The sequence below is a fragment of the Loxodonta africana genome, chromosome 23 (assembly GCF_030014295.1).
Source record: "Loxodonta africana isolate mLoxAfr1 chromosome 23, mLoxAfr1.hap2, whole genome shotgun sequence".
Classification (NCBI taxonomy): Eukaryota; Metazoa; Chordata; class Mammalia; order Proboscidea; family Elephantidae; genus Loxodonta; species Loxodonta africana.
In genome coordinates this window covers 51259506-51278412 of record NC_087364.1, presented here as the reverse complement: position 1 = coordinate 51278412, position 18907 = coordinate 51259506, and the positions used below count along the sequence as shown (strand labels likewise).

The window sequence follows — 18907 nt, the reverse complement described above, 5'->3', positions numbered from 1 at the left end:
CTAAGAGACACAGTGCAGGACCTGGTCACACAGGGTTTTGGCACAGGACAGGGAGGGAGTCTGAATTTTCTTCTAAGAGAATAGTGGGTATCAAGCAGAGAAGAGAAGTTGTATAATTTATGTTTTGAAAAGGTAATCTGCCTCTGCTATTCAGAGAATGTATTATAGTTAGGGAGCAAAAGCGATAGAGGGAGAAAATCTATGACGTTTAAGGAGAGCTGTATTTGTTTGGGAAATGAGGAAATGGAAAGAAAGAGACCAGGATGTATTTTGGAATCATTCAGTAAGACAAGCTGATAAGTGGATGTTGAACATAAAGGAGAGAAACAAATCAAGGAAAGCCATAGAGTATTTGCTTGATCATCTAGACGGATGGCAGTGCCAATGCCGGCACTATAATGCTGCGTCTGGCTCCCCCTTTTAAACACTATGAGACCTGTAGGACTGCAATTAAGTTACTTAAGCTCTCTACTCATTTGCTGCTGTTCATAAAATGGGGAAATTAACAACTCTACCTCATAGAGTTTTTGTGAGAATTTAATAACATAATCTATGTAAAATGCTCAGAGCATCTTTCGGAATATATTCAGTGATTAATGGCTGTGACTATTAATATTGTTCTTGTTGCAATTATTACTGTAATGTAGATGTGGATGACAATGAAATAGGGAAGTCTGAGAGTGACAATCAATGTATGTTAAATCAGAAGCATTAACTAGACATCTACCTGGAGATGCCTGTGTAAAAAGGCAGAAGTATATAAAAGTCTGTGGCTCTGAGGAATAGCCATTTGTGAAGACTTTGGAAGTCACTTTCACAGAGATGGAATTTACAGCCATGCGTGACATTCCCTAGGGAGATATATCGTAGAGACAGAAAAGAAAGGAGCCAAGAATTCTGTTTAATGATACCCCAGGGTAGGAGGTCAGGGTAGGATAAGAGGAGTCAGCAAAGGGACTGAGAAGAAGCAGACAGTGAGGTAAGAGGAAATGAAGGGGCAATGCCAAAAAAGAAGCATGCCAGGAAGGGATTAGTTACCTGTACTCAGAGAGATCAAGTAAGATAAGAACAGATAGTGACCAAAGAAATTGGCAACGTGGAGGTCCTTAGGAATCTTGACAAGTGCTTTTTCAGAGTATAAGGAATGGAAACTTGAATGTCACCACTTAACAAAAACCTCTAAATATCTCTGTCATTGCACTTACCATTTCCTGGCACTTATCCTAAAAGTAATTGTAAAGAAATCAACTTTGTACTAAATCATTATCTATCTGAAGTATATCATTTGTGCAATCATTCATTTATTTCCTATCTTCTACGATAGCTTGGAAACCCTGGTGGCATAGTCGTTAAGAGCTACAGCTGCTAACCGAAATGTCGGCGTGTTCAAATCCCCCAGGCGCTCCTGGGAAACTCTACGGGGCAGTACTACTCTGTCCTATAGGGTTGCTATGAGTCAGAATCTATGGAAGTGGGTTTGTTTTATTGGTTTTTATGATAGCTTGCAATTTCATAGATAGCAGGGACCACATCTGTCTTGTTTTGCAATGTCCTCAATAAGCAATGGAATATATTATACATAATACTGCAAAACTTATATTGAATGAATGAATGGCTAAATGAATGAATGACCCTCACATGTATTTTTTTTCTGTCTATTAATAACACAAACTGAGTACAATACCATATTCTTAAAATGCTATCTTGACACAATTTTGAGACCCTGCCTGGAAGCTGGTTCTTTCCCCTTCTTGAGCAGCTGAGTACATCCGTTCTTCAATCACTCCCCTTATCAGGTTCTCACACTTCTGGGCACTATCCACTCATCCTTATTGGCCCAGGGCCAATCCCTGTGCCTTGGAGTCCATTCTGACTCATAGCAACCCTATAGGACAGAGTAGAACTGCCCGATATGGTTTCCAAGGAGCACCTAGTGGATTCAAACTGCTGACCTCTAGGTTAGCAGCCATAGCTCTTAACCACCATCCCTCCAGGGTTTTCATGTACCTAACAACTAGAGACAATCCTTGTGCCCCTGAGCATACAGAATTATTCAGATGCCCCATCCCTAACTAGACCCAGCCTACCTGCCATACATAAACCCTCTCCTACAATTCCAGCTTGTTGTTACCTTGTCCCAGAATGCAGCTCTTTGTGTCCCTGCATCACGGAGTGCTGTGCCTCCCTGTCTGTAGGAATTACGAGTATAATACACCTAACCAAACCAAAACCAAACCCAGTGCCATCGAGTTGATTCCGACTCATAGCACCCTTATTATAGGACAGAGTAGAACTGCCCCATAAAGTTTCCAAGGAGCGCCTGGCGGATTTGAACTGCGGACCCTTTGGTTAGCAGCCATAGCACTTAACCACTACGCCACCAAGGTTTCCATAATATACCTAGTTACTGTTTATTGGAAACCTTGGTGGCACAGTGGTTAAGAGCTAGGGCTGCTAACCAAAACATCGGCAGTTCGAATCCAGCAGGCACTCCTTGGAAACCCTAAGGGGCAGTTCTACTCTGTTCTTTAGGGTTGCTACGAGTCGGAATCGACTGGACGGCAGTGGGTTTTTTGTTTTTTAGCTACTGTTCATGCCCTACCTGACTACCACCTCACGAATTTGCTAGAGCATCGACATCTTGTAAGGATATGCAGATACTACCACAGGATCCTTATATTCTTCAGAGTTCCAAATAAAAAAATGACTCATATGATCAATTTCTCTGTAATGAACCAAAACCAAACCAAACCCAGTGCCGCCGAGTCAATTCAGACTCATAGCGACCCTATAGGACAGAGAAGAACTGCCCCATAGAGTTTCCAAGGAGCACCTGGCGGATTCGAACTGCTGACCATTTGGTTAGCAGCCATAGCACTTAACCACTACGCCACCAGGGTTTCCTCGCTATAATAGACTGTGATAAAAAGTTTTATATGTGTACATTTTTTTCTGATTAGTGGGTAAATTTCCTTTACCTGATAATGTGATTATAAAAGTCAATTCATTATCCTTTTTATCTTACTTCTGGGCAACTTCGGTATACATTTTTGTTCCATTACAGTACATAATTCACGGCCTAAGTTTTGGTACCTTTTTTTTTATATTATATATATTCCTGCTCAAATATGGTTTTAGCAACCTATATATTTGTCAAAAATTACCTTTACTTTTTTGAAGCAGAAAAATGTATGACAAATAAAAATTAAAAGAAAGAATGTGCTCTCTTTCCTTCGGTTAATACCTGAGATAATCCAGTCCATGCTTTTATCCAACCAGTTTCCGTAAGGAGTCCTGGTGGCACAAGGATTAAGAGCTTGGCTGCCAACTGAAAGGTTGGCAGTTCGGACCCACCCATACAGGGTCACTATGAATCGGAATCGACTCGATGGCACCGGGTTCGGTTTTGTGGGTACTGGCTTCTTGGGAGAAAGACCTAGTGATCTGCTTCCAGAAAGATTATAGCCTAGGAAACCCTAGGGGGCAATTCTACTGTGTCCCCTTGGGTCGCTATGAGTTGGAATGGACTCAATGGCACCTAGCAACAATATCACCCATTCCATGAAGCCCCTTTTGTTTCTTTAAGGATAGACTTTCCTTCTACCTACCAAGAACACAGTTGGTTGCATAATAGGCATTATCATCTTATAAAATTTAATATTTGATTATATATTCCTGTCAAATACAAGGTCATGTTTAGGATAATGTTTTAGGATTTAGAGCCAAACAGGAACAAAAGTAAAAGCAACACACACACACACACGCATGCACAAACACACACACAAGAATAACAACAGAGCATTGCACCACTTGAGGAATTGGTATGTTTTGTTTTGTTTTAATCATGAACATTTTGTACACATTAGTATACCTGCTGGCTTCTAGCCTGCTCAGATTCAAATACAAATCTAATTACCACATCCATATTGATTCGTCTGATTATTCTGTGCTTTCTGCTGTTGTTTGGTTGTTGTTGTTGATCTGATTTATCTGTCTTTTTATATTATATAAAGTCACTATGCACATAAACACGTATTATTATAAAATGCAAAGTAGAATATTATTATTCTCTACAGAGTATTTATTTCCCTCTTCAGTTATGTTTTAAAGATAAGGACTAAGTTGTTCTTACCTTTTTATCCCTCGTAAAATGTATATTACTGGAAACAAGTGTATTCATACAATGTTATATATTTGATGACTGATTACACCAAAGTTATATTTATTTCTGTCATCAATCTGATAATATTTGAAATATTATTAGTGCATGGATAATGTAGTTATAAGAATCAACAAATATTATTAACCATGTCTAATAGAATAAAAATAAATTTATGTGTTCATTAACATCAATATACACTGAAATTAACAAAAAGTATTCTTGTTTTAGACAATTTAGCCCTTCATGGCAATATAAAGTAAACCAAATGTAATTCTTTGAATACAAGTAGATGGGGTAGTACTTCAATTATTTTTTCCATGATGGGTGGCATAAACATTCAATCACTAAGTAATATACTGAATTAGACCCTTTCACAAAAAATTGCCAAGTTTCCAGATGTTAGTTTTTCTGAAGTCATTAACAGAATTTTTTTCTAATGTAAATCACATAGGTTGAAATTATGAATTACATTGTTGTTAGATGCCATCGAGTCAGTTCCAACTCAAAATGTACCTATGCACAACAAAATAAAACACTGCGCAGTTCTGCCCCATCCCCACAATGGTTGCTGTGCTTGAGCCCATCATTGTAACCACCGTGTCAACCCATCTCATTGAGGGTCTTCCTCTTTTTTGCTGACCCTCTACTCTACCAAACGCAATGTCCTTCTTCAGGGACTGGTCCGTCCTGATAACATGCCCAAGGTATGTGAGATGAAGTCTCATTATCCTCACCTCTAAGGAGCTTTCTGGTTGTACTTTTATCAAGACAGATCTGTTTGTTTTTCTGGCAGCCTATAGTATATTCAATAGCCTTATCCAACACCATAATTCAAAAGCATCAATTTTTTGGTCCTCCTTATTTGTTGTCTAGCTTTTGCATGCATACAAGATGATTGAAAATACCATGACCAGGGTCAGGTGCAACTTAGTCCTCAAAGTGAAATATTTGCATAATGCTTTCAAAATATACACACCAAAATAAAAATAATTTGTTATATTTCCATCAGATAAAAATATTCTTTGCCTAACTTAGATCTTCAAAATGGAAAAACATGTTCCTTTTTCTCTAAAGGTATCTTTGAATTTATTCTAAATTTAGAGAACTGGTTGAAACTTTTTAACACTGAATTACTTGAAGCACTTTTTTTTTTTGCATTTTGAAAATTTGAATATGTTATCATTTAGATGGTTTCTATTTTCAAAAAATGTTCATTGCAAAATCTCTCATTCCAATATGTGAGCAATTTATTTCATTCTCTCTCAATTCTTGTCCATGTGCAGAAACACTTTTACTGTAGTTACAATCATAGCCTTTTATATTGACTATTTTCCTTTTTTAAGAACACATAATCAAAGCATTTTTCACAATAGTTCCCATATGATAATTTGCATTGATCATATGCTATAGTATTAAAAAAAAATGCCTACATTAACAATTATTCAAATAAGGAAAGAGTTTACATCAAAACTAGATGAAGACAAAGAATGTATATAACCATAGGTAAAAGAAAGTCTGAACACTTGAGCATAAGGAAATACAAGACTGAATATGACAAGGTTACAGAGAACTCTAAGATGAAAATGGAGAAATGAGTCCAGTGGGTATATCCCACTATTCCCTTGCCTTTTTTCCAACATGATTAACGGGTCTTTCATATACAAATAGCAATTCCAGGAGAAAAAAAAAAAATACATACACACAATAATAGTGACAGTCTGTATTACCGCAAAACTTTGTCTGACTCAGTGGAATCACAAGGAGGGTGCAGTAGGCGTGGACCACACCGGCTGACACTATCAGAGGGGGCAACACCAAAATGACTGTCTATAAAATTTTTGTGCAATGTTTCAGCAGAATTTTTTTTTAAATATGCCTGTAGTTAGTTATAACAAAAACATTATTTGTAAGCCCAGCTTACATGCATCAATATACCTACAAGGCTAAAACTCTACGCCAATTTACTTTTCGAACTTTCTAATGTGCTCCAGTCAGAGCTATCATTACTACCCAATTACAATGATGCTTCAAATCACGTAGATTAGTCTGCACATGCCACAAGCATGTGCTGGTGTTTTCGTTGTTGCCAACGTTATTACGGTAGTTGATTTTGTCAAATTTTCTGGTGTTTTAGCAACAATATGTGGCGCAGTGGTTAAGTGCTACGGTTGCTAACCAAAAGGATGGCAGCTCAAATCCACCAGGCACTGCTTTGAAACTCTATGGTGCAGTTCTACTCTGTCCTGTAGAGTCACTGTGAGTGGCAACCAACTCGGTGGCAACAGGAATGGAAGCAACAATATTGTGGCAATTAATATTTGTGAACCTATATCAATAACTGTTTTGAGAATGAAGTAGTAATTAAAGGAAAGGAGGGATGATATACAGGAATTATGATTTATAAGTAATATTAGTACAAAAAAAATTACTAAGGATTCTGTATGTTTTGGTACAAGAAGAGGTCCAAGGGGGAGAGGTGACACCAGGAGTTACTGCACTAGGTGACACCAACCTTAGTAACGTCACTGGTCTGACATGCCTGCTTTGGACACATCTTCAGGAAGGATCAGTCTCTGCAGGAGGACATCATGTTTAGTGATGTAGAGGGTCAATAAGGGTGAGGGAGACCTATGGTGAGATGGATTGGCAGAATAGCTGCAAGGATGGATTTGAACATACTGGCGATTGTGAGAATGGTACAGGATTGGGCCACAGTTCTTTCTGTTGCACACAGAGACACTATGAGTCAGAGTTGACTCCACGGCAACCATCTATCTATATATATTGCCTTCCAGAGGACAACACAGAAGTGTCACAGTTGAGGAATTATTTCTCAGCCATTACCAGCTTCTTCATAGCAATGCTATCATAACAGGTTTTTTTTTTTTTTGCTTGTATGCTAGACCCGGCAATATGCAGATGAAACAACCTTGTTTGCCAAAAGAGAAGACGACCTGAAGCACTTACTAATGAAGATCAAAGACTACGGCCTTAAGTATGGATTACAGGTCAACATAAAAAAAAACAAAAAACCTCACAACTGGACTGATAAGCAACATCATGATAAACAGAGAAAATATTGAAGTTGTCAAGGTTTCCATTTTACTTGGATCCATAATCAACACCCATGGAAGCATCAGTCAAGAAATCAAATGACATATTGCATTTGGCAAATCTGCTGCAAAAGATCTCTTTAAAGCATTAAAAAGCAAAGATGTCACTTTGAGGAAAAAGGTGTGCCTGACTCGACCCATGTATTTCCAATAGCCTAATAGGTATGCGAAAGCTAAACAATGAATTAAGAAGACTGAAGAAAAATTGACGACTTCGAATTATGGTGTTGGCGAAGAATATTGAATATACCATGGAGTGCCAGAAGAACAAACAAATCTGTCTTGAAAGAAGTACAGCCAGAATGCTCCTTAGAAGCAAGGATGATACGACTGTCTCACATACTTTGGACATGTTATCAGGAGGGGCCAGTCTCTGGAGAAAGACATCATGCTTGGTAAAGTAGAGGGTCAGTGTAGGATTGGAAGACCCTCAAGGCGATGGATTGACACAGTAACAGCAACAGTGGGCTCAAACACAATAACGATTGTGAGGATGGTGCAGGACCAGGCTGTGCTTCGTCGCTATGAGTCAGAACTGACTTGACGGTAGCTAATAACAACAACAGACCCAAATTGTAATGAATGAAATATTCTTTAATATGAAATGCTTTAAACTGGAACATTGACTGCTAGATAACTAAATATTGTCATTTTTTAACTTACTGTTTAAAACTATATAAAATAACCCCCCGAAATGTCAAATTCAAATCAACATTAATTGCATTACCTGTTTCAGACATTCTGATTTTTTTAAGGCCTGCCAACCACCTGAGAGCAATAGTCTCATAATTAGCCAAGTGTACATTTGGCTGAAAAATTCATTTCCTTCATATAAAAATGCTCAAACACAGCTTGGGATTTTCTCTCGATGTGGGATCAAGTCTTACTAATTGCCAACACTTCTAAGTAGCAATACTGTGGATACCACATTCAAGAAACCTTGGCTTACCTTGTCACCATTAGGCAAATTATTAACAAAAACAGCTTACAGACTTTGTAGTAGTAGTTACCCTGTCAGACGAACTGTTGATCACACATACAAGCATACTGAAAAAAATGTTCTGATCCTTTTATTTTTCGTGAATTAATTCGTGTAAACGAATTTTTTCATGGCTCAATTTATGTTTCAGAAAGAAAGTGACCAGAATACATCCATTCTGAACTAATACCCAAAGATGGCCCTAAAGTTGTTTCACTAACACAGAGTTTTGTACTTTATCTTGTTGAGAGGAGGTCTATAAAGGAAATACCTGGGAATGATTACTAGTGTACGACATCACTGAGGAACAGTTACTGACTAAAGGTTAAACCACTAGATTGCAGTGGTGCCAGTACAAATATTTAATACCGGGAAAATCATTCATCATCAACATTGTTTGCCATTATATAAACCAAGCAAATGATTGAGCTCTTCAGTTTTTGGCAGGTTAATCTGTTTTCTTGCAATTCAGTCATTCAGAGGATGGAATTTAAAGATTGGATATGGGCATGAATATAGAATCCAAATTAGATCAAGGTCAGAGCCTCACTAACATGGAATATCTTAAAAATAAGATGGGAAAAACTTATAAAAACACAGTATATTTTAATGAAATCCTTACTTTATCTGAATACAACCAGTAACAGAAAGAAGCAACACTGGATGTGATCAAAAGATTTATAAAAAAAGAAAATTAAAATATGTGACTACATGGATGTTCAAGTCCTCACAAATGCTGCTACTACAATTTGGCATTTAATTTAAAAAATTGAAATTACAAACTGGTCACTAGCATCAGAATTTTCAACTTGAGAAATTCAGATGAATATGAAAATAATCGAAAGAGCTAAGCTAACAGTAATATAATTAATGTTAAATGCATTGAAGATATCAAAGAGTCTCACATTAAAATATACCATGAGAAACAAATGACAACACTAAGATACCTGATAATTATTATGAATCTCTTTATACATCTCCTAATATAGTTTTCTTCAGTGGGAGGATAACCATCCCTGCCCAGAGAAATTGCAACATCTGAAGCAACACAGGATTAGAAACTATCACAGAAACGATGTGTTCTTGAACAATACGACAGAAATATTTTATACCCATATTGATACAGTGCATCTATAGTATCCACCAGAGTCCAAATTTCAAAATAGGAAACTATAGAAAAGATCAAGACAGCATTTTTGTACTGCTAAAATATCCCCTTTTCTAACACACACAAATTTGACTGATAAAAATGTTTTAATCTTTTTTTTTTAAATATTTGGAGGGTTAGCATAACATAACATTATGATTACACATGAGCTAGAATAATAATAATTAGTACTGAGGAGAAAAATGTGCTCCTTAACATGGTTAAAAATACATGATATTTACAATTATTTTAAGAGAATATAATTCGGTTTCCTTTTTCTAAATGTTTTGGAGAGTGAGGGGACTCTTTGTACCCAAATAACATTATAAATTCTACTGCCTTACATCTATAGGATGAGGTAAGACTTTGTGAACAATTAAGATAGAAAAACAAAATATTTTGGGGGTGAATTGTACACTTTTAGCAAATCCTGTTAGCTAAAATGCCACAGGTAAAGGTGTTTTATTCAATGATAAAGTAACTTTAGTGTCTCAAACTGTGACAGTACTATCAAAAAAGAATCTATACAAGTTGAATAACAAGTTTATCTTTAAAAAAATTGGTTACTCAATAAAACAACACGCCTATCTCAGAGTGAGTAAGTTATTTTGTAAATAGTATCTCTCTGTACTTTTTTTCAATACCATATGATCTCTACTTTGACTTTGTTTTACAGTTCTTTGAGAAACAGAATACATTATTGAATTGGACTCTTTGTCACGTTATGAAATCAATACGTATTTTCAAAATTAAATAATTCTTTCAAAAGGAATTCACTCAAAATATTCCTAATTATTATTGGACCAAATTTAAAATCAAAATCCCACAACATATACTGCAATAGCCAATAAACTATTCACCCCCGTACATACACATATTCTTGGAAAGAACATAAACTTGTTTCTAAGCCCATTGCAAACCTCAGGCAATTTTATAGCATTGTAAAAAAGAATAGTAGACGAAGGAAAAATTTGTCCAGGGACTAACTCTTCTTTAGTAAAGCCCTGCCACTGTTGCCTTTCACAGTTGTATAAAGCCAAACTGGAAGAATACTCCTCAACAATGTGAATAATTTCTTCACCTTTAGTTTTCAAATCTTAAAACCAACTCTAGCTGTCCTTCGTCAAGTAACTTGAGAACATGCATAGAATTCCTTGAAAATATCACAAGATTTTGATTCAACAATTGCCAACAAAGTCAAAAGAATAGAACAACAAAGTGAAGCAAAACAAAAACAAGTCAAAACGATTATATACTTCATGGATTACAGGTGAAAAAAAGAAAAGAAAAAAGAGAGACTTCTTACCAAGTACCCCAAGTCGATAGTTGACTGTGATGATGATCACGTTGCCATAACTTGCCAAGACACTCCCATCATATAAATTTCCAGTACCTTCCATATATGAGCCACCATGGATATACACCATCACTGGTTTAGGACCCCCACTGTCCCGAATATCTGAAAAACAAATGGTTGGCAATTGTTCTTATCCTCGAAAATACACATAAGGAAGCAGAGAATACATTTTCTATTGTAGGGACAAGAGGGCATGATTTTAATAGGGTTGTTTAAATCGCTGCTTTTGTTAAAGTGTTTCTTAAGCAATTCATATCAAGAATAGCTATTGTAGAAGAGGGCAATACGTATCCATTGTTTTCAATCAAATTAAAAAAATTATTTGTTTACAAATCATAAGTTGAATTACAAAACTTGGACAATTGAAAGGAGGTATGAATTTTAGAGCTTCTTGAGTGATTCCCTAAGCAACAGTAAAACCAAAAGAAAGAATAGAATGAAAATGATTTTTTAATTAATTTTTAAAGATGTTCTAGACCTTTCATTGAATTTATGAACTACAAACTAAATACAATGGTATCACTGCTACAGTGAATAAAACACATTGATTTTCCATTTCTCATTTACTGTGACGATTTGTATTAAACGCCACATAATAACACTCAACCATTTATCCCGTAATCTATGGACATAATATAATATTGTGTATATGCTGCAAAAAGTTTCATTTCAGTACTGAAGTACTAACTGTTGGGTGATTGTTTAGGCAGTAAAGTCATATGCATCTGTGCTCCTGTTGCTGCATTTAGGGGACTATCGTTTAAATGATGTTGGTCATCTACTCGTTTCACCTACACTTACCCTTTGGGATTGGAAAGCAGACTAAATTACATTTTTCCACCTCTTGGTGTAACTATTGTACTCTTCCTAGCTCCACTCTGGCTATGTTTTTAAGTTGTAGATATGCGTCAAAACAGCTAAATCCAAGTGTAAATTGTTGGAATTTAGAGTAGTGGCAAAGTGATTTCTACAGCTCTAAATTTTAAGAGTACTTGCTTTTCTAAGGTACTTTCCCTCTAATCATGAAGTTTACAGCAAGGATCTAGAAAAACATATAATAATTTTGGTCAGTATTAAAAATACACTGATTTCTATACAAATATTAAATGATATTTTGACTAATTTGGTTTAACTATATAGAGATTGAAATCTTACATAAGTATAAATATGATGAATATATGAATAGTAAAAATATGAATGACAATAAATATTATGTAGTAGTTCATGATCTCTTTATATTCATGATTGAAATTAATTGCACCAAGTGTGTTATCATTTTTTTTTAATGCCAGTATTGAAAAGGGTCATTTGAAAGTATAATTTTGTTCCTTTATTTTTGATATTTTTTTGTCAAACTTAACTTCTCTACATCTTTATGATTGAGGTGTCAGCTTTCAGAATGGACTAATATGGTACAAACTCATTGAAAAAAATAAAGATGGTTATTTAGAGACTGCTTTGCATTTTCTGTAAAAAGAATGACCAACAGAAATGCTTTGAGTGTTCAACTTTTATAATAAAGTGACTTATTGAAATTAAAAAAAAAAAATTTAGGGTCAGGCATTATAGCTAAACTTGTTCAAATTTTCAAGCTGGAGAAATGGCTCATTGCAGAACTTAAAGATTTTTTAAAACATTATTTTAAGTTTGACTTCTTATCAGTCTTTAAACTTACACCCCCTCAGAGAGTGTATTTGAGAAGACCATCCTGTTTTCAAGTGGTGACCGGAGGATGCTTTGACACGGAAACCACAGACAAGACACAGCTACGTTTGGGAGGGAAATCTAAATTTATCTTCTCCTTGAAACTTGAGAGTGAAAGGGTATTCACTCATTTGCAATGGTTTGGGGACTTGTAGACATGTTGGACTTGTAGACATGTTAGACTTGTACAGAGGAAACAATTTTTTGAAATTCTTAAACCATTCACCTTAGATGCCTGTTTGCTGCATACAGCTTTAGCTTCTTATTTTTCTAGTATGGCTGGCACCGAAGAAGCAATAATAAATTATTAAACTGAAATCATTAGCTGACTGTTCACAGCAGACACTGTACTCTACTAATTGTATGCTTGGAGGTAGCACAGAGGGAGGCTGTTTCACAATTCTTCTTTAATTAAAATTACATAAAATTACAAAGCACCAACTGTGAACAGTAATGAAACCTTGGTAGAACCATTCTGATCACCTGGAAAACAATACAGGCAAACATTGAGAAGACCTGCCACATTTTATACCTAATAATAAAATGAGGTAGACATTGTCAGGAAAGAATACAAATATGACAATACATTCTGGAAGCTAATTTGAAGGGTACCTCCTTATTTTTCTTTAAAAAATTTAGACTTGAGAGGATTATTGAGAGATTGGGTTGGATTCTAATTTTCAATTTGTCTCTTCAAGCTTTTAAAAGATTTCAGTTTTGCCTATGAATTTAATATACCAAGCAATTTTTTCCTAGAAAGTTCTATAAAAGTACAGTGATGTTCTGAACAATGTTTATTTTCTCTTGAAGCAAATCCATGATTAATGCCATACCCAAAACACCCATTGCTGTCAAGTCAATTCAGATCCATAGCAACCCAATAGGAAAGAGTAGGAGCAGCTGGTGGATTTGAACTGCTGATCTTTTGGCTAGGAGCTGAATGCTTAATCACTGCATCAACAGGGCTCAATGCCGTAAGGAATATTAATTACTAACAGAGGTAAAATTCTTATGTATAAAAACCCTAAACATTGCTAATAAAATTTGGGAAAATGCAATGTTTCTGTAACAGAACTACTGGAATTTTTTTTAATGGTGTTTTATCAGAGTGATTCATGTTAGATTTTACTTATGATAGTGTTTTAATCTAGAAACGCATTTTATAGTTTACTTTTCTGCATAGTATACCGTTATTATTAATGTTAATAGTAAATACAAGCAGTTTAAATTATATCTCTATTACTGTTCTTAAAAAGAACCAGAACCTTTATAAATAAATTGTGTATATCAGATAGCCTACCATTGAATGATATTTACTAATGCCATCATCTTAATAATAAAACCTAAGGGAGAAGATGATTATCTTCAGTGAAAATATACTAAATGTATTTTAATCATTTTAATGAATTTATTAGTGACAAATCATTGCTTTAATTTGTCTCATACTTTTCCTTATAAAGAAGCTAGCAATTTGTGAGGCAGTGACTCATTTAAGATTTCTAACTTTGCCTAAACAGCTGCTACTGACTTGACTAAGATCATAAAAACTCTCAGAGATCTTAAAACACTGGCTGGGTCCCAGTAAAATTACAAATATTCATCAAGCATTTCAAATTTTCTAGTTACTTGCAGTTTTTTAAAGGCTTGCTAAGCACCTAAGCCTCTGTGCACATTAGGATATTAAGGGGAAAGTACTTACTGCACTAATGATTATTTTTCTTCTAAAATTTTCATGGTAAGAAAGGATTTGAACTAAGTTTCTCATGTTAAAAAAAAATAAACTTGGAACCTGAGTAGACACCTTGCTTCTAAATTTTAATAACTATTTTATTTTTCTGATAAACCAAAATTTTAAGCAGATGAAACAAATGTCAATAGATCTAGAATAGCTAACAGGAATTTATTTGTACTTGACAACCAAGCTTTGGAATCCTAATTCCATTTAACAGTACTAGTGACTATTAGTCACATAACTCCTTAAATGTGTTTACTGGCTTCTTTCTTCTTAAAGGAATCATTAAGTTTTAATTGCCCATGTTGTAGAGTTTTTGGCATTTAACAGCTTTTATATTGTGAAGCACTGCCTCAATTAAACCTTTTCCTGATATATCAAAAGACATTTGAGGTTATTTTTGTGCTTCGCAGTTCTTTATGAACCTCAGTTATCATTTAGAATCACCCAAAGAAATTTGGTCAAATTTGTGCTTATAAAACTGAACTTTACACAATCCATGGTACACTTTTAGTTAAAAGGTATACAAAATATACAAGAGCGATTTTTTAAAAAGGTCTATGTTGGATATGGAGTCCCTGGGTGGTGCAATTTGTTAATGCTCTTGGCTGCTAGACTAAAGGTTGGAGATGCCAGTCAACCCAGAGTTATCTGAAGAAAGGCCTGGTAATTAATTTCTGAAAAAGCAGCTGGTAAAAACCCCATGGAGTAGAGTTCTATTCAGACACACACGGGGTTGTCATAAGTCAGTGTGATTTCAAGAGCAACTGGTTTGTCGTGTTTGATTTAAAATAGTGTCCGAAGAGTGTCAATATTAATATTAAGGAATTCGTAGCACAGACAATTTTGAAAATTTTAAAAGATTTCTTAAATTCCCAGAATAAACTGGTGGAAATCTGGGATATTGATTTGAATCATTTTTGTCACTTCAGATAAGTCTTTTTTTTTTTTGGTCTATGGGAAACCTCACCACACCATGGGAAAAGTCTATAAAATATACAGTTCTTTTTCATTATTATGAAGCACAAATAAAAAACGATTCATTTATGTCCATCTTACAGATGGTAACAGAGTGATGGTAGAGACACAAACATGAATATGCTCCACCAGAAGCCCTCCAGTGTGTAAAACAACTGAGGGGCAGGTTCTAGTGGATGGTTGAGGAAGCCTCTGGATGCAGTGGCTGAGATATGGAAATAGGGTACAGGAGTCAGGGCATTGAAAAAAATGGAGAATTCTGTATGACTAACCAAATAACTGGGGTTCTGACTGAAGTAAAAAAAGGAGTTTATCAAGTAAATTATGTGTTCCTTTATGCCCAGAGATATTGACTCAAGAGCTGAAACAAATTAAATGTGAAAACTGGCCTCAGTTTTCCTTCACACTCAAGTAAACAAAATAATTATGAAGGAATTGAATAGAAACAAAATGCTTAAAATTTTCAAGAAAGGTTTTCATTTTTTTCCCCAGAGGAATATTTGAATTTATCTTTCTTGCTTTCTAAACAATTATCCAAAACAGCAACATAGAAGAATAGATTCAACTTGAATTGATTGCTTTGACATTCTAAGCTTTGGACCATTTAAAAAATGTTTATTGATTTCATAACTCTTCTGAGTGACTGAGTTAGCACTTAACCTGAATACTATCTGCCAGTTTAAATAGGGGCTTAGGATATTTTTAATGGCTATTTAAAACCTTAAATGTGCTTCAAAGCAAGTCTATAAAATAGATTCATGTTTACAGGCCTTAGTTCACTATGGTAGCTCAGAGGTATCTTTCATGAACATGTAAAATGTCTTACTCTATGATATTTTACCAAAGGCAAAAGAGAATCACATTGAATTAGCAATCAAAATAATTTTCAAATAGGGAAATAATGATGCATATGAATTTTGTGGCCACTTTGGGAAAATTTAGAGTTTAAGAAGCTACATGCTAAGAAGTCCTTTATACTCAGGCATTATTAAGATAAACAACGTCTATGAGTTAAGAATCATGAGATGGTTCAGAAAATTCCAAAGCCTCCACTGGAAGCAATGTTCTTTAGAGCACTGGGAACAGAAACTCACGTTCTACAAAGCCAATAACTGTCATGATTTCTCACAAGTGTTAAAAAAAAATTCCAATCTGTATAGTAGCTTATTTTTAGCTATTTAACATTCAGAATGATAACTCTTGGGCAGTTATAATGATTTCTTTCAAATAGTAATGACTTCTTTGTGTTTAATCTTTAATCCACTGCTGGGGTTCATGGACAATGAATTTTTAATCAATTGTCATAAATTATATTTAATCAAAATAATTCTTAAATGTTATAAAAATATTTACACGAAATGTAATTTTTAAATTTTCAAAACACTGCCTCTACAATTTAATTTTCTACTGGAAAGAGGTTTATTAAGTATGTGTCTCAATGAAAACAACAGAAATTGTGGAGTAAAGATTCATTCATTCGTAGTTTCCTTGTAATTCATTAAACTAGCACTTCTGCTGGCTTGGTTGGGGTTATTTTATCTTAAAAAACCTTTCCCACCATGTAATTAATATCTTTATGAGATTTAATTTGTAGGAATTGTTTTTGAATTTGGAATTAAGTTAGTTGCCTCTAGAATAATCATGACTCTGTGGCATTGAAAAAAAAAAAAATCCCTCAATAGAACCCAGATGAACTGAAAGGATCAATGGCCTTTCTAGATACTCAATTTACTACTAGTTAAAGGCACACAACAGAATGAGAAATGTCAGGTCAATCTAGTGAACAGTTACATTTACAAAGAATAAGTCAGAATTGTATGTCACGGGAAGTTGGAAAGAGAACAATTTTGATATTAATGAAGTAGGAAATGTTGTATCGTTTAAAGTTGGTGGCAATACTTTGAAAATCAGAACAGTTTAATTTACCAATCTTAGAAGTTATGTCCCTTTGAAACTAAAGGGGACTCCTTGGTGGCATAGTGGTTAAGTGGTATGGCTGCTAACCAAAAAGGTCAGCAGTTCAAATTCACCAGCTGCTCCTTGGAAACCCTGTAGGGCAATTCTACTCTGTCCTATAAGGTCACTATTACTCAGAATCAACTTGACAGCAATGGGGGTGGGGAAACTAAAGGGTATTCTACTAATCTTGTTAAAAAAAAACAAAAAACCTATATTCGTTACCAAAAATACTCACTGTTATGAGCCCACAGTACTTAAGTGGCTGTACAATGTTAACTACAGTTATATAAATAGGTTATAAATAGTTATGTAAATACTGCCTTTTCTTATCTATACAATCTCATTTGTGTCATTGATTTAATCAAATCAATAGAAAACAGCATTGTTTAATTTAAAATATATTGCTCAAGAAACACTTTCTGTCAGTTTTTAGCTTGTCCTTCATTTTATTGGGCATGGGTTTCTTTTTAAACAAATGTCAAATGCAAAAATGAAACACAGTTTGATATTGGGTAAAATATTTACATAGATTAGAAAACATGCAAAATGGTTACAGAAAGACTACAAGGGAGAGGTTGTTAGTTCAAAGAATACGGACAAATTTCAGTCAAAACATGGGATGACACATATCAAGAGTCAGTTCAAGAAAACAGAACAAAAAAAAATGCCTCTCTTTTTAAAGCATTTTCATGGTTGGCATCAAAATGTAAAACTTAACATTCATTTTTTTAAAAATTAAAAATGTGTACTTATATGTAACAACAAGCAAGAAGACAAAACACATCAAAAAGGGAATTAAAAACAACTCTTCAAAAAAAGACAAGAAGTAAAAAAATAGAAAGGGGTGGAAAAAGTGATCGAGGCCCTTGTCATGCAAATAGTTTTGTGGAAAAAAATACCTTCATCTTCAGCACCGTCATTATCACCTAAATCATCTGCCTGTTTCTTTGTAAGGGGACCTAGGATTGAGAACGGAGAAACGGAGGGGAAAAAAAAGACAATTCAAGAATAAACAAGACTGAGGGCAAAAATCAATGTAAATCCTAAAATTCTCAAGGATATTTCCAAAAAGAGTGGAAAAGTGGTTATGTCACAGCTGATTATCTATTTTGTTTAACAAAAAAAAAAAAAAAAATCCTTTCCTTAGAATATCTCATAGAAACTTTGTTTTGTGAATTTATCCAGCATAAAAAAAAAAAACATAGCTTGGAATGCAAGTTATAAACAAACTTATTTTTTAAAAATATCCACTGCATACCAAAAAGTAAACAGTTTGATTAGCTGAAAGAGCTTACTTTCCTTAGTGTCTTTTCTAATTTAAATTGGTGACAATAATAAAGTAGGTCAAACTCATTCTTTAATCTGGAATAATAAAATAACATTAGGGAAAACAGAAATATGAACTTTTGTAGGGTATTCTTTTTTGGGGGGGTGTGTAAGAGTATTGACATTTGAGTTTCATACTTTTTAAAATCGTACATTTTTCAAAACTGTGACTTTAAAATTACTTGTCATTACACAAATATTTCCTCTTGTATTTTAATTTAAATGTTAGTTGTGGGCTTAAGACATTTACCACCTGGACAGATAAATCAACAGTTAATCATATCACTTGGCACTGAAAAGGTGCCATCAGTGGAAGTTTGTGTTTAGATAGTAAGGTAGTTACAGAGTCAGGGCTTATATTTCACTATTAATTTAGCAATGTAATGGAATTATGCCCTGGTGCAATTTCATGCCCAGTATAGTTATTTATAATAGGATCATGTTTTAGAA

At 34.6% G+C, this 18907-nt stretch overlaps 1 protein-coding gene across 7 annotated transcripts in view; it reads right to left on the bottom strand.

Moving 5' to 3' along the window:
* The window catches only part of NLGN1 (neuroligin 1), an 829224-nt gene that overhangs the window by 540847 nt on the left and 269470 nt on the right, over nucleotides 1-18907 (bottom strand). For 4 of the 7 annotated variants that reach the window (XM_064275486.1, XM_064275484.1, XM_064275487.1 and 1 more), the window contains one exon: nucleotides 10708-10860. In XM_064275486.1, coding sequence (XP_064131556.1) covers nucleotides 10708-10860 — 153 coding nt within the window. Of the gene's footprint in view, nucleotides 1-10707; nucleotides 10861-18030; nucleotides 18091-18907 lie in introns of all 7 variants that reach the window. The other 3 variants (XM_010596020.3, XM_064275485.1, XM_010596023.3) reach the window with 1 other exon arrangement.